A 15,911-nucleotide genomic window follows, 5' to 3' on the forward strand; every position below is an offset into this window, starting at 1 on the left:
GAGAGTGTCAGGGGCAAAAGTGAGTACAGTTACTATTATTAAGGAGAAGGTGCTTGGGAAGCTGAAATGTCTGAATGTCAGCAAATCATCTGGACTACACAATAGGATTCTGAAAGATAGCTGAAGAGAATGTTCAGACACCAGTAGTGATCTTTTAAGAATCATTAGATTCTGGAGTGGTTCTGGGGGAATAGAAAATTGCAAATATCAATCACCCTTCAAGAAGGAAGGGAGGTAAAAGACAAGAAAAGATAGGCTACTTTTGCATATGATACAAAGATAGGTGGAGGGACATACAGTATTGAGGAAGCAGGGAGTCTGCAGAAAGACTTAGTCAAATTAGAATGGACAAAGAAGTGGCAGATAGTATACAGAGTACGGCCATTCATTTTGATAGAAGGAATAAAGGCATAGACTACTAAACAGAACAAATTCAGAAACTGGAAGTGCAAAGGCCTAGTGCAGTATTTCCTAAAGGTTAACTTGCAGGTTGAGTCAGTAATAAGGAAGGTAAATGGAATATTAATTCATTTTGAAAGGACTAGAATATAAAAGCAAGGATATGATGCTGATGTCTTAAGGCATTTGTCATACAACATTTGGAGTATTGAGAGCAATCTGGGCCCCATATTAAAGAAAGAATGTGCAAGCATTGATGAGGGTCCGGAGGAGGCTTACAAGAATTATTTGGGAACGAAACCTTTAACATTAGAGGAAAATTTGTCAACTCTGGGCCTGTACTCACCAGACTTTAGAAGAATGAAGGGGAAATATCATGGAAGAAAGCGATCAAAAACTGCAGCAGAATCTGAATCAGCTAGAAGCATGGGCTGATAAATGGCGGATGGAATTTAATGTGGAAATTGTGAAGTGGTGCAATTTGGGAAGACAAACCAGGCACTGAAGAGTGTGGTAGAATGAAGGGTCTGGGAATACAGATCCATAATTCCAGATCAGCCTGGCTTAAATGGGCTTTTTTTTCTGTGCTGTAGAGCTCTATGAATCTAAGACATAGATAACATAGGAGCAAAATTAGGTCATTCTGCCCATTGAGTCTACTCTGCTAGTCGATCATGGCTGATTTATTTTTCTCTCAACTCCATTCTCCTGCCGTCTTATGAAAGTTCCATTGCTACTAGATGATATTTGAAAACTATCCTTGGCTGAGATTATGAAAAATAAACATTACTGGCCAGGGAAAACTGCTGGTAGCAAGAAATGCTTACTCAACTTCACTATCCAATTAATATACTGAATGCTCAGAAACACAGGGTTATACATTTCAGATGGGAGAACTATCTTAAAGGCCACAAATGAAAAAATATGAATAATACAATGAGGTCAAATGAAGTGAATGAACTGTAGAGAATACATTTTAAATGACCTACTTCTGTTCCTGTAACAAGGTCACAATAGAGGAAAAAAATCTTTCACAACAATACACAAAGGTGTCATCATTTCCCTTATGCAAGTCCAGTTTTTTTAGAAAGTGCAGTCCAGTTTCGTTCTTTCAGTTTTTTAAATTATTGCCATGCTTTCTAATGAACAGTTTATTTCAGCCCACTATATTATTTACCATTTCAACTTATTTCTTAAAATTCTTCACCTTTTTCTGCACTGAAGAAAAATCCCAGCCTCTGCAATCTCTTCCCATAACTCCCTTTTTCCTCCTAGGACTTGATATCTTGTGCAGTGGCCAAAATTGGACATAAAGCTCCAGCTGTGGTCTGATTAACAATTTATTAAGGCTTAGCATAACTTATTTGTTTCACATTGCCATCTCTCAATTTATAGAGCCAAAGATCTACATGGTAAGATCAGCTTGCCCTTCAACCTTTAAAATTTGATATGCAAGAACCTCAATATTCTGTTTCTGGAAGAATTTTGTTTCTATAATTGTTGTTGCTAGACTTTGATGTCATATGAAAAAGTAAATGTGTCAGTACAAAGCCGAAAAAAACATTTTCAAACTTAACCTCATAATACAGCAGTAGGAAAAATACATTTTAAATTACAAATGCTGTCAATTTCTGTCCCGCTGATGCATGTAGATGAGTAAGAATATGTCAAAGCTTTCAAAATTAGAACCAAATGATTTTGTTCAGAAGTTTGCTGGAAAATCTCAGATTGTACAATTTTATCATTATGTCAATGAACGGAACTGTTCTGAAGGACAGACAAATTTAAAGGCCATGTTCTTCAAATGATCATTTCACAAAATGGTTGGCACAGCAGCATCAAGATAAGATGAAAGGAAAATTTCCTTTTCTATCCCAACCGGCTCTTGGGTCAAACTAATGGAACATACAGAACTTCAGTCAACATAAACTTTATCTGACATATATAAAATACTAACCAATTTTAGTAAATTACAAAGGAATTATTAAAAATGATATCAAGACATACATCTACCATGGAACAGAAGTTTTTTAAAAGTACTTATAGTACTAGAGAAATACTTTTTAGAACAGAATCTGAATTTAGGATTGGTACAGTGAAGGCCTGACTACCAATCACTGAATGACTGAAATGAATGATGAGGCAAAGTAGTTTATCTCGGAATTTTAACTCAGTTAAAGCACCAATCCAAAAAATAATGATTTTCAGTACTGATTTTCTTTGGTTAGATTTTCATTTCCCCTAATTTTTAAAAGTGTTTAGGCAACAAGGATTTCCATACCAACTCCAATTAAAAGGACATTAAAAACAATAATTCAGCACAGTCCTAATTTTCAATTCTGATCACCTCTTGTAGTTGCTGAAAGTGGAAATAGCGATTTACTCTTTAATCTGATAAAATCAGTGGATCTTACAAAGCGCGTAAACACTGAACAAGATGCACTTGCTGAAGGTATTTGATAAAGAATAAATTAATAAATAATTGACTGGTATGGTACTTAGAAGTAATCAGCACCATTGACATACTTTGAGAATGGAATTGATTCCATTTTTATAAAAATTGCCTCGTTCCCAAATACTTAAATTTTAGTAGATGATTAGTATTTATATAGTCCTATTATACATTACCTGGTTTGTTTACTACTTGTCTTTGTAATACCTTTCATTAGATCAACTATATTTTTAAAAACTGCAAATTGACAATGATCACCTTTAAAAAATATTTTATTTGAACATAATTCAAGGTTCAGAATTGTAACATGATATACAGATTTCAAGATACTTGGCCTTCTTGGCCTTCAAGATACCATAGTAATTCAAATAAAAACATTTTTCAATACATGATGTAAATTTTAAATATTGTTACATGCAATATTATAAATTGTGTGATTTGTTTTAATAAATATGTACATTAAATAAACACCAATATGCACAATTCCTTCACTAGTTACATACTTGAAGCCACATTTACAAGATACCATATGTGGAAAAAGTTATTTTCTACCTCATCACTTTGTGCAAATAAATTCCCCTGGATTTTAAAAAGTAGCTTCAATAATTTTGTTTAAAATGAGTAAAGTTCTTCAAAATCCTCAATTATTCAGAAATTCTACTTAATGCACATTTAATTCAGAAGTATAAAACAATTGCACCATATCAACAGTGCTTCTGAAATACGCAGGCAAAGAAATTGCGAGAACGATTGGTTCAGCAATCGTCAGTTCAGCTCCAACTTGAAGAGTTTCACAGTACATCCATGCAACCTCAAAAAAAAACAGATGTGCAAAATACATGATAAAATTTCAGACAATACATTTCAACATGTTTATAATGATAAATAAAATGCTTAATATGACAATGGTTTCAGCAAAGAAAATACCAAGAATTCACAAGTTATTAATTTATGCGAGTAGTATAAAGTGTTGGGTAGTGATTTGATCACAAAGTAAGTCCCCACCACCCCAAAAATGAACTATTTAGGTTAATCCATCTTTTCAGCTATAAGCCCTTTGTCATGGATCCTAAAGCATTTCAAGTGCTGATCCAATGACATTTTACAACTGAAGGTGCAGGCACAGAATTAGATGTATTATTTAAAAATATCCAGTTTTACTGAAAGGTGATGAATATAATTTACCAGAACAATAAAATACTGCTAAAAACAAAAACTATGATAGATGATGGAACAATAAATATTAAAGGATATTGATGGACATGCTCGGAGGTTAGGTAGCATCTACGGAGAAACAGCCACTATTTCAAGTCGCGATCCTTCCATCAGTTCTGTTTATAGCATATCTTCATGTAAGACTGTAGCTACCAAACCTTAATGTAACTTAGCAACAATACTACGTTATGGCTTCTCCTTCAAAACTATGATGGATAATACTTTGCAAAATGCATTCAAGTTTAGGAAACTAGTATGTTTAGCTCTGGAACATGATGCAATGATTTTGGAACTTTGCTTATTTTAATGCAGTATTATGTGAATCTGGAACTGCTGTCACCCTTTCCTCTGAAGTTCAATAAGCTTGGTCAGCTTTTCACAATTTTCTGCCTTAATAGATTCAGCCTTCTGCTTCAGACGTTCGTCCCTGTACAATGTTGCCAAATTTAGCAGATCAGTTTCTGTAAACCAAAAAAAATCTTTATTCAAATGAATAGTACTTATTGCATACATAGACAAAGAACAATCCAAACATGATCAAAATTTTCCACGAAGGAATAGAAATATGATTTGCTGGAAAGTATCATCAATACACTCAAATATAGAAATATATTTTGGCATAAATTAGAAGCTGTGCTTGAGCCCAAGGTCACATCAGAACAATCTGATTTTGCTAATAACAGTCGTAGAATCATTGTAACTGAGCAGGTCTGCCACAAGTAATTTCTTATTCCTCCACCACCCCCCCCCCCCCCCCAGTAGCCCCATAAATCTCATTACCCTGTCTGGCATCGTTGACATTACGCTTATTTGGTGCACATGCCAGGCTAAGGCACAGCATGGACCCTTTTGTTTGTACTTGCACACTCCAGGACAGTGGCATTCTTTGAAGAGTCCTGCTTGTTGTTGCTTTCAATTTCAGGGAGGGTATCTTGACTTTTAGTAGCAATTGACTGAGTCCAATTTGAAGGTGCATTATCACCATCAACTGGACTGGAGTGTGGTGTAGAGAATTGGAAATTAAAATCCCTTCTACTTCTTTTTTCAAATGAAAGCTATATTACCCAAAAGGCCCTATAGATTGTAAATAATGAAAGAAAATACTGTGAATTAAGGTCACTCTCATTTTTTTAAAATGAAATCTATCACCCCCCCCCCCCCCCCAAAGACAGTAATGAAGCCTGGAACACACAAAATGCTGGTGGAACACAGCAGGCCAGGCAGCATCTATAGGGAGAAGTGCTGTCGATGTTTCGGGCCGAGACCTTTCATCAGGAATGAAGCCTGCATTTAATTTCTTTCAACCTTGTATGCTTCACACTATAACAGTATGCATTCAACCATTTCATAATGATAACACCTACACAACCCATAATGCTCTCCAACAAGAAGCAATTAAGCATCATATGCCCAATTCTAAATCTTGTCACTACAATTCATTCCCTTCTCTCATAAGCCCAGCAGTTTTATGTACTCTGTAAAGGTGTCTCCCCTTATGCCCATTATCCAACAAGTCTTGCCAAAACTTTCTAATTCTTAACCCTACCAACCCCTTAGCTTATGACTTGCTAAGTGGAAGGTCTATATCCACTGTTAAATTGTTAACAGCTTTGTTAGCTAAACAATCATCCCACTCATTCCCCTGAACATCTCTACATTCAGGGACCCATAAGAAGCAAATGTATAAACCAGTACTCTGGATATGAAATAATATTTGATGATTCTCATCTACTGCTGGAATTACCTGTTTTCAGCAAAACTGAAAAAGAAGCTTAACAAATTACAACTTGGTAAGGACAAATTTCCTCCACCCACTAAAATGATAGCAACCAATTTTGCATATATACTGATAAAGGGTCAAAAAGTTGTTTCTTTATCGTCCCCAAAACAGCCACACCAACATTCCCAGTTAAATTATTTTTTGATCCACCTGTAAAAATGGTTAACACATTTTAATTAATATATTGTTGAACCAACAGACTCTCAGGCATAACAGAATCCTTAGACTATATTAAGCCGTGCAATCTAAAATCAACTAAAGTCATTGGATAAAACCAAGATGGAGTTACAGAGAAGATGGAGTTACAGTGGGACATATTGCATAATCCAACAAACCCATGTTCCTAGCGTGATAAGAAACCAGCCACTCAAAACCAAAAACATTCTTCTTATGATGTTCCCAACAGACCTCCAACACACCTTTAATAGGATGAACATTACAAATTAATCCAGAATGTTACCATCAAATTCAACCTCAGGTGACCCAACTGATGGGTGTGGTGTTTTAAAAAGTGCTTGTGATGGCGCTGGCTCAGTGGAAGAGTTCAGTCTAGAGGATGGGGAAGAGTGTTGGCTCCTGGAAAATGGTTAATTATTGATTGGTTATGCAATGAAATTGAGGTCTTATTGTGATTAATGTATTTATGGACATTTGAGATCGTGAAGAAGGATGTGAATTCCCGTGTTTTTGCTTTTGTGCAATTGTTCAGGCTCATGATAACAACTCCCCCACATTCCGAAGAATGGACAACCCCTTTTCTCCTCAAGTAAGGAAATTCTTGATGCCACTTTCATTGAACTACGGATCTGTATTTCCAGATCATGTGCTTCCACACACCTCAGAGTCCTACCAATCGCTATGTAAGTCCTATCCTGGTTTGTCCTCCCAAAGTGTAACACCTCACATTTATCTGCATTAAATTTCATCTGCCATTTTTCAACCCCTTTCTTCAGCTGGTCCAGAATCCATTGCAAGCTTTAATTGCCTTCATCACTATCCAGTACGTCCACAATCTTGGTGTTACTTGTAAATCTGTTATCATCCAAATCATTAATATAGATGATAAATAACAACAGAGCTAACACACCACTAGTCAACGGCCTCTAGTCAGAGAGGCAGTCATCTACTACCTCTCTCTGGCTTCTCCTGCTAAGCCTATATTCAATGCACTTTACTAATTCATCCAAAATGCCAAGTGACTGAACCTGCTGGACCTGCCTCCCATGCAAGACTTCTTTCAAAGGTCTCGCTAAAGTCCATGTAGACAACGTCCTCTGCATTTCCTTCATCAACTTCCCTGGCAACCTCCTGAAAAGACTTTAAGGTTCATTAGACAGGATTTACCATGCACAAAGCCATATTGCATCACGCCTTATCTAACCAAATACTTATATATCATAAGAATATAAGATCATAAGATATTGGAGCAGAAGTAGGCCATTCAGCCCATTGAGTCTGCTCCATCATTCAATCATGGGCTGACCCAATTCTTCTAGTCATCTCCACTCCCCTGCCATTTTCCATACCCTTTGATGCCCTGGCTAATCAAGAACCTATTTATCTCTCCCTTAAATGCACCCAAAGACTTGGCATCCACAGCCACTCACGGCAACAAATTCCACAGATTTACCACCCCATGTCTAAAGTAATTTCTCTGCATCTCTGTTCTAAATGGATGTCCTTCAATCCTGAAGTTGTGCCCTCCTGCCCTAGACTCCCCCAGCATGGGAAATAACTTTGCCATATCTAATCTGTTCAGGCCTTTTAACATTCAGAATGTTTCAATGAGATACCCCCCGATTCTCCTGAACTGCAGGGAATACAATCCAAGAGCTGCCAGACGTTCCTCATATGGTAACCCTTTCATTCCTGAAATCATTCTCATAAATCTTCTCTGAACCCTCTCCAATGTCAGTATATCCTTTCTAAAATAAGGACTCCAAAACTGAACACAGTACTCCCAGTGTGGTCTCACAAGTGCCTTACAGAGCCTCAACATCATATCTCTGCTCTTATATTCTATACCTCTAGAAATGAATGGCTTCTGAAAATCCAATTACACCACATCTACTGTATCTCTTTTGTCTACCCTGCTTGTAATATCCTCAAAAAATTGCAGTAGGTTAGTCAGGCAGGATTTTCCTTTCAAAAAACCATGCTGGCTTTGGCCTATTTTGTCATGTGCCTCCAGGTACTCCGTAATGTCATCCCTAACAATTGATTCCAACAACTTACCAACCACTGATATCAGACTAACACATCTATAGTTTCCTTTCTGCTGCCTCCCACTCTTCTTAAATAGCAGAGTAAAATTTGCAATTTTCCAGTACAATGCCAGAATCTATCAATTCTTCAAAGATCACTGTTAATGCCTTCACAATTTCTTCCACTACTTCCTTCAGAAGCCCAGGGTGCATTCCATCAGGTCCAGGAGATTGATGCACCCTCAGACCATTAAGCTTCCTGAGCACCTTCTCGGTCATAATTTTAACTGCATATACTTCACTTCCCTGACACTCTTGAATGTCTGGTATACTGCAGGTGTCTTCCACTGTGAAGACTGATGCAAAATATGCATTCAGTTCCTCTACCATCTCTGCGTCTCTCATTACAATATCTCCAGCGTAATTTTCTATTGGTCTTATATCTACCCTTAACTCTCTTTTACCTTTTATTTATTTAAAAAATACCATGTTTCTTAGAATACTTTCCAGTAATGTATACACTACTGGCTTGAGGCTCATTGGCCTATATTTTCCCAATTTATTCTTGGGACTCTTTCTGAGGAACAGAACAATATTGGCTCTCCTTAAGTTCTCTGGCAACTCACCTGAGCCTCACCGTGGCTAAGGACATTTTAAATAACTCTGCAGGGCCCATGCAATTTCTGCACTATCCTCCTACAAAGTCTGAGAGGAAAGAATATGCAAGTATTAACAGCAATAAATAAATTAAATTTGTGATCCAGGTTATTCAGAGATAGAACTCTGCAATTTCATTCATTTGAAATTTGAAAATCCATGGCTTTAATCGTGCCGTCCCAGACCAGCTATTTTTTTAAGTTATCAATGTACATTTATTGTTTAAAAAGTATGCAACTGAATTGTTTAATACTTAGTACCAATATTAAATGAAACGTATTACTCTTGCCGGGATATTGGGATTTTTCCATCCGAATTAACTTCAAGATAGTAAGTACCTCTGCTTCTATAACCCAGAAACAGTTCATGACTACACTACTGTTTAATCTCTGATCTATAGACTCTGTGTTCACCTTCTGAGCAAGAAATCCATTTTTGATCTCCACAAAATATGATGGACGCTGGAAAGCCTATATCTTAATTTAAAATGCAAGATGTGCTAAGAGTTTTAGTCAGGTAATATTTTGGTACTGTCTTTTCTTCAGTTCTGATATCGCTAGCATTCTTTCAATACAATGTACTTTATAACAAAGGGAGGAAAAGTCTGAAACATTAGTTTGAAGAGTTTAGCTAAAAATACAAAAAACAAAGTGAAATACATCCTGATGGTCTACAAAAGACCTCTATCATCAGAGAATGCACAGACCAAAACAAAATAATCTACTTTATTATAAATGGTCAACTCTTCCACTTTGATATTCTAGCAAAATTCATTTGCTTACACTTTCCAGGCAGAGGGGGGAAAAAATGGAATCCCACGTAATGGATATTAGTATCCGAGAAGCACATGTTTTATAGTTCCTTCTAAGAGCTCAATGCAACCAAATTCACAATGCAACCCTGCAACAATCCGTGCACAAACTCAACTGATGCAAATAGATCATATTGCATATTTCTGCACAATAAGTATTTGTCAATGATTGGCAATTAAAAGACAATAGAATCCTACTGCATTGAAGAGCATCACAATTGATGCCATTACTAATTAGTTACAACAAATCATGAAACCAGATATTTGTGGACCTACAGTTCTCCTCATGGTCACTGAGCTCCCCCATATGGTTGGCCCCAATAATACACATGCAGTTTGTCTGAAGGTATGATTGTGGAAAACACTAACTTAAATTGAAAATTACACTGAGGCCTTTATCCACAAAATATTATCCCCCATGTTCTTACAGCTGAGAACATGAATCCAACTGGTTGGCCAAGTGATCCTATTTTCAATGGTATGACAATTTTAGGATTATACAAAATCCTATAATCCTTCACAATATACATTTAAGATTTATTTAATTAGTAAAACAGAGACTTTAAGCGCATACTTACTTTGCTGTTTTTCTTTCCAGCAGCTCTTTTGAAGATAATCAATGTAATCATTCTCGACACTAGTTTCCACATTTTGTAGTGCTTTGCCTCTGTACTCCTTCTCAAATCCTTTGTCGACAAAATATGTTACTCTTAAGTGTTCTGTTTCTCTCGACAAGATGTGGCCCAATGACCTGTTATTGGAATACAATATTCAGCTAGCTTGCATGTAGAGCTCAGCAGAAAATAAAAACTCAACTGTTACATTGATTAAAGTATTCAAGGTTTTTAACTATACTACTTCAAAAATGAATAGAAAAGTACAGTATTTGCATATTTTCTGATTATCCAGTTTTGTGAAATTTCCTGTTGAGATTTTTTGTAACATTGGCATTTAATGTCTTCATTATAGCTTTACAAGTCAGGAATTGGTTAGTTTGCTCTTTGTTTGTTTATTTATTTATTGATTACAAATTTTTGACCAAAAACTACATTTATTTAAAAGTCTGAATGCTGATGAAACTTCTTAATATTCAGCCAGTATGCAACTTCTTAAAAGCAGGTATTTGAAATTTCTATTGCATTATTACTCAATGTAATAAGAGTTATATTATTTAAAATGTAACTCTGCCACCTTGTGGTTACACAGCTACAAAAAGCATACCTTGAACTGTATTTTGCCGATTGTTAGCTTCATTCCATTCACATTTCAGCTGAAACTCTCGATTATGCCTGAGCATGGTCAAAATAACTAAAATGTCCTGAAGGTCAGATGTCAAAACTGCAGTGACTCCATGAGGAAATGGTGCAGAAGCAATTAGCACTCAATCCCTCAGCGTCACTGAGCATGTGAGGAGAAGGGTCCAAGAAAGAAAGTGCTTTATTTCTTTTACTTCATTTTAATGGTTTTTAATTAATTAATTTTCATGAAACTTATTTAATCTATTGTTAAAATATTTTTGATGACCAGAAACATTTAAAAACTTTTAAAAAGGATTTAAACAGGCAACCACTATGTAGACTACATCCAGCCCTGGATACCATGATTGTCATTTTCTCTCTGCCACTCAAAAAGTACAATTTACAGAATCTGTTAAGCCAGCTCAAACAATCAAGAGCAGTCATTAGGCAAAATAAATAAATGAGACATATTGAATTATTTTGCAAAATTTAAACAATGTGCTGTCTCTTTAGTGTTTCTATTTTAGTTAACTTTATTTATTTTCAAGTTTTTTCCAATAAAATACAAAAATATTAAAGATGAATGAAGAACACTTTGCATAAATTAATTTCACAAACAAACTTACGGTTTGTATTGAAGACTATAAGGAGGATTGGTCACCATCAACTGGGCCACAAGCGACACCAGAACTAAAATAAAGATTGGTAATAGCTGCACAAATGCTGAATAAGTGCCCTGCAAAATGTTAAAGCAGAAAATGGTTAAATGGTTAGATAAAATGGCTCTTATCCACTTAAATCATAATGGATACCAATTTATTCCTCAACTTTGCTTTAATGTTTCTTGGCAACCAACTTCTTTACTTATAAGAACATAAGAAACAGAAAGAAGAGGCCATTTAGCCCTATCTTTCTGCTGTTCAATAGGCCATGGCTGATCTTTACCTTTAATCTTTATCACTTTCCTCAATTCCCTTAATTTTAAAATCCTATTGATGTTTGCCTTGAATAAACTCAGAGACTAAGCCTTCACAGTCCCATTCTGTAGTGAATTCCAGATTTGCCACTTGATACATGGAGGCATTTCTCTTCACCTTAATTCTGAACGACCAACCCATTATTCTGAGTCTGTGACCCCTGAGTTTAAACAGCACAGCTAGAGGAAAGACGAATTCTGCATCTCTGTCCACAGTATGCATTTCGACTAGTGTAACTCAGTCTTCTTAACTTGAGTGTGAAGGTCTGATCTGTTTATTTTTTCATGTGACAAACCCATCATTCCTGGAATTAATCTTCACTGAATTTCCTCTTTTATTCTCCTCCAAGAAAAGGTTACATCAACCTTCTACCCAGACTCAATACCACTAGTGGAAAACACCTCTACTCATGTAAAGATTAGCTGTATTCGTCACGTGCACATCGAAACATCAAAACATACAGTACTCTAAATTACACTGTTTGAACAAACAACTAACACAGTCTGAGATTTGCTGGAAGTACTGCCATGCTTCTGGCACCAACGTACTAACTTTAACTCACATGCCTTTGCAATGTGGGAGGAAACCCACATGGTCACAGGGGGATCACAAACTCCTTACAGACAGCAGCAGGATTGAACCTCAGTCTTACAGCTGGCACTGCAAAGCATTTCGCTAACCACTATGCCACTCTGCTATAATCATATCCCCAAGCCAGAGGCTTATATGTTGTCTGCCTTCCTAATCACTTGTGATTTCTGCATTATATTTTGTTTCTGATTTTCTGACACATTTTATCTATGCTGATTTAGAGTCACAGAAATAGGCCTTTTGGACCACAAGATCCCTGCTGACCATTGTACTTATGTAGACTAGTCCCATTTGCCCACATTTGGTCTGTAGCCTTCTATGAATCAAGTCTCATTTAGATGCCTTCAACATCACCTCAAGCAGTACAGTCCAGATTCCAATTGCTTTTCAAAAATGAACACTAATCTATTAATTAAATTTGCCGACGACACTACATTGATTGGCCTTATCTCAAACAATAACGAGGAGGCCTACAGGGAAGAAGTCGTCTCTCTGACACAGTGGTATCAAGAAAACCACCTCTCCTTCAATGTTGCAAAAACAAAGGAGCTGGTTGTGAATTACAGGAAGAATGGAGGCAGGCTAACCCCTGTTGACATCAATGGATCTGAGGTTGAGAGGGTAAACAGCTTTAAGGTTCTCAGTATCTACATCACTGAGGACCTCACGTGGTCTGTACACACCAGCTGTGTGGTGAAAAAGGCACAACAGCACCTCTTTCACCTCAGACAGTTGAGGGAGCTTGGTATGGGCCCCCAAATCCTAAGAACTTTCTACAGGAGCACGATTGAGTGGTATGGGAACTGTACCTCCCTTAATTGCAGGATTCTGCAGAGAGTAGTGCAGATTACCCAGTGCATCTGTAGTTGTGAACTTCCCATGATTCAGGACATTTTCAAAGGCAGGTGTGTAAAAAGGGCCATTGTGTAGGATCATTGGGGACCCGAATCACAATCTATTCCAGCTGATACCATTCAGGAAATGGTACCTCAACCAGGACCAACAGGCTCCAGGACAGCTTCTTCTACCAGGCCATCAAACTGATTAATTCACGCTGATTTGAGTGTATTCTGTCACAATGATAATAATAAATAATAAATTATTATAATTACTATGATTGCACATTTAGACAAAGATGTAAAGATTTTTACTTCTCCTGTATGTGAAGGATGTAAGAAATAAAGTCAATTCAACTATTCCCCCTCAATTCACTACTCTTCAGACTCCTCATCCCTGTCTAAGAAACGATGTGCAGACACTGGATTAGGGTTCAAAGGAGGTTCATGAAAATGATTGTGGGATTGAAAGGCTTGTGATATGAGGAGCGTTTGATGGCTCTGGGCCTCTACTCACTGGAATTCAGAAGAATGAGGGAAACCTATTGCATGTTGAAAGACTTCAATGGAGTGGATATGAAAAGGATGTTTCCTTTGGTGGGGTAGTTTAAGACCAGGGACACTGCCTCATAATAGAGGGGTGCCCTTTTAGAACAGAGATGAAGAGGAATTTCTTCAGCCAGAGAGTGGTGAATCTATGGAATTCGTTGACACAGGTGGCTGCAGAGGCCAAGCCATTTGGTATATTTAAGGCAGAGGTTGATAAGATTCTTAATTAGTCAGGGCATGAAGGGATGCAGGGGGAAGGCAGGAGATTGGGGCTGAGTGGGAAAATGGATCAGCTACGATGTAACGTTAGAGCAAACTCAATGGGCCTAATGGCTTAACTCTACACTTATGTCCTATGGTCTTATAGCTGTACCCTCTTATTTAAGACACCCAAACCGAGGGATTCTTACTATCTACCTAATTTACTCCCACCTCATAATTTTGTATACCTCTTTCAAGTCACCCCTGTGCTCCAGGGTAAACAAATGCAGCCTAAGCAGTCTATCCTTACAGCTGAAAAGCTCCAATCTAGGCAATCCTGATGAATTTCCCCTGCATTCTCTCCAACACAATCATATCTTTTCTACAATGTGGTGACCAGAACTGCACACAATAGTCAAAGTGTGGCCTTATAAATGTTTTTTAAAAAATTGAAGAGGACCTTCTTCATTATGGCCACTGAAGCCATATTCCTCGTTTACCTACTTATACTGTCACTCTCAGGGTCTGTGGTCTTATACTCAAAGGTCCCTTTTTTCAATCAATGCTCCCTTGAGCTCTACCATTTACTCTGCATATTCTCCCCATATTTGACCTTCCCAAATGTATCATTTTCTCCTGGTACCACTGCCCCCAATTCACCGTCTTTCCCACTCCCCACCTTTCTAACTGCCCATCTCCACAGATTCCAACCACCGATTCCCCTCCATTCCATGGAGCACTGTCCTCTCCTATCAGATTCTATCTTCTTCATCCCTTTATCACTTCCACCAGTTATGTTCCAACTCCTGACATCATTCCCACTCTCGACCCTCCCTCATCTGCCCATTACCCCCTCACCTGCATCCACCCAGGACTCACTGGTCCTTACTCCACCTTCTCCCACCTCAACTTTTTTACACTGACAATCCCCCTCCTTGCTGCTTCCCATCCTGATGATGGTCATGACCTGAAACACTCACTGCCCATTTCCCTCCATAGACACTACCTGACCTGCTGAATTCCTCCAGTTACTTTGTGCATGCTCCAGATTTCCAGCACTTGTAATATCATGTCCTCACTTCACACCTGTCAAGATTAAATTCAATTGCACCGCCCAAATTGTCAGCTGATACCACACTGTGGCCTAGGAAAATCCTCCACCCCCTCACTAACTACAACCCAACAAATTTCCCATCAGTCCCATTCCCCCCATTTGCTCTCTCTCACTACACTTGGACTCATTTACAGCAACTATTTACAACCTGAAAAAAAACAAATGTCAAACATCGTTTTGCCCGTTCCCATCATTATTCTGCAACTGCATCTTTCCTATTTCCTCATTAAAGTTCCAGCACATTCTGTAATACTGATGTCATTCTAACAAGTCCAAAGTTCCTCATTTCCCTCCTAAAGAGTGGACTTACATCTGCTATTTTCAAATACGTGGATAATTTTCAAATCTACTGAAAATATTGGAAGGTAACAACCAATTCTATACACCATCTTCAGAGACACCTTAAAAACCCAGGGTTCTAACTCCAAAGAACCTGAGCATTTGTTCCATTAATTCATTACCAGCTTTTCGAAAAACTTAGCTTATTTGTGATTATCTATTATTCCAGGTCTATAGTGTTCCCTTGATTTAGCTTTGCAGAGGACATTTTATCATTTCTCAGCTACTTCTTTATGCCTCAGGATAATACCCCATTTTTCACTAACAGACAAACATTAATTTTTGATAATATTTTCTGATTTTACTTATCTATGGATGCTCTCTTAATGTGCTTTTGTATTTTCACTTGACTACCCTTTTGCTTTACATTTCCTTTGCCTAAATCTTTCTTTGTTTTATTATCCTTAACTTCTCTTCATTGTCACAGCTTGACTTTTCCATTTGTTTTTGAATTAATACTATAAACTTCTAGGCTATGTACCATATATTTACATGTTAGCCATTGCTGGTTTTTAGTCAGGATGGTGCTGAGAACATTAAGAATATGT

General features: G+C 37.3%; 1 protein-coding gene across 2 annotated transcripts in view; it reads right to left on the minus strand.

The window, feature by feature from the left end:
• Positions 1–2,399: 2,399 nt before the first annotated feature.
• The window catches only part of dnajc18 (DnaJ (Hsp40) homolog, subfamily C, member 18), a 46,287-nt gene continuing 32,775 nt past the window's right edge, over positions 2,400–15,911 (minus strand). Inside the window, exons 6-9 of one of the 2 annotated variants that reach the window (XR_009515872.1) lie at positions 11,383–11,492; positions 10,097–10,269; positions 8,677–8,755; positions 4,393–4,527 (exon numbers count right to left, since the gene is read on the minus strand). Coding sequence is in view for 1 of the 2 variants with exons in the window: in XM_059990272.1 (XP_059846255.1) it covers positions 4,403–4,527; positions 10,097–10,269; positions 11,383–11,492 (408 nt within the window). In the remaining variant the exon portion in view is untranslated. Of the gene's footprint in view, positions 4,528–8,676; positions 8,756–10,096; positions 10,270–11,382; positions 11,493–15,911 lie in introns of both variants that reach the window. The other variant, XM_059990272.1, reaches the window with a different exon arrangement.

The sequence above is a fragment of the Hypanus sabinus genome, chromosome 15 (genome assembly GCF_030144855.1).
Source record: "Hypanus sabinus isolate sHypSab1 chromosome 15, sHypSab1.hap1, whole genome shotgun sequence".
Classification (NCBI taxonomy): Eukaryota; Metazoa; Chordata; class Chondrichthyes; order Myliobatiformes; family Dasyatidae; genus Hypanus; species Hypanus sabinus.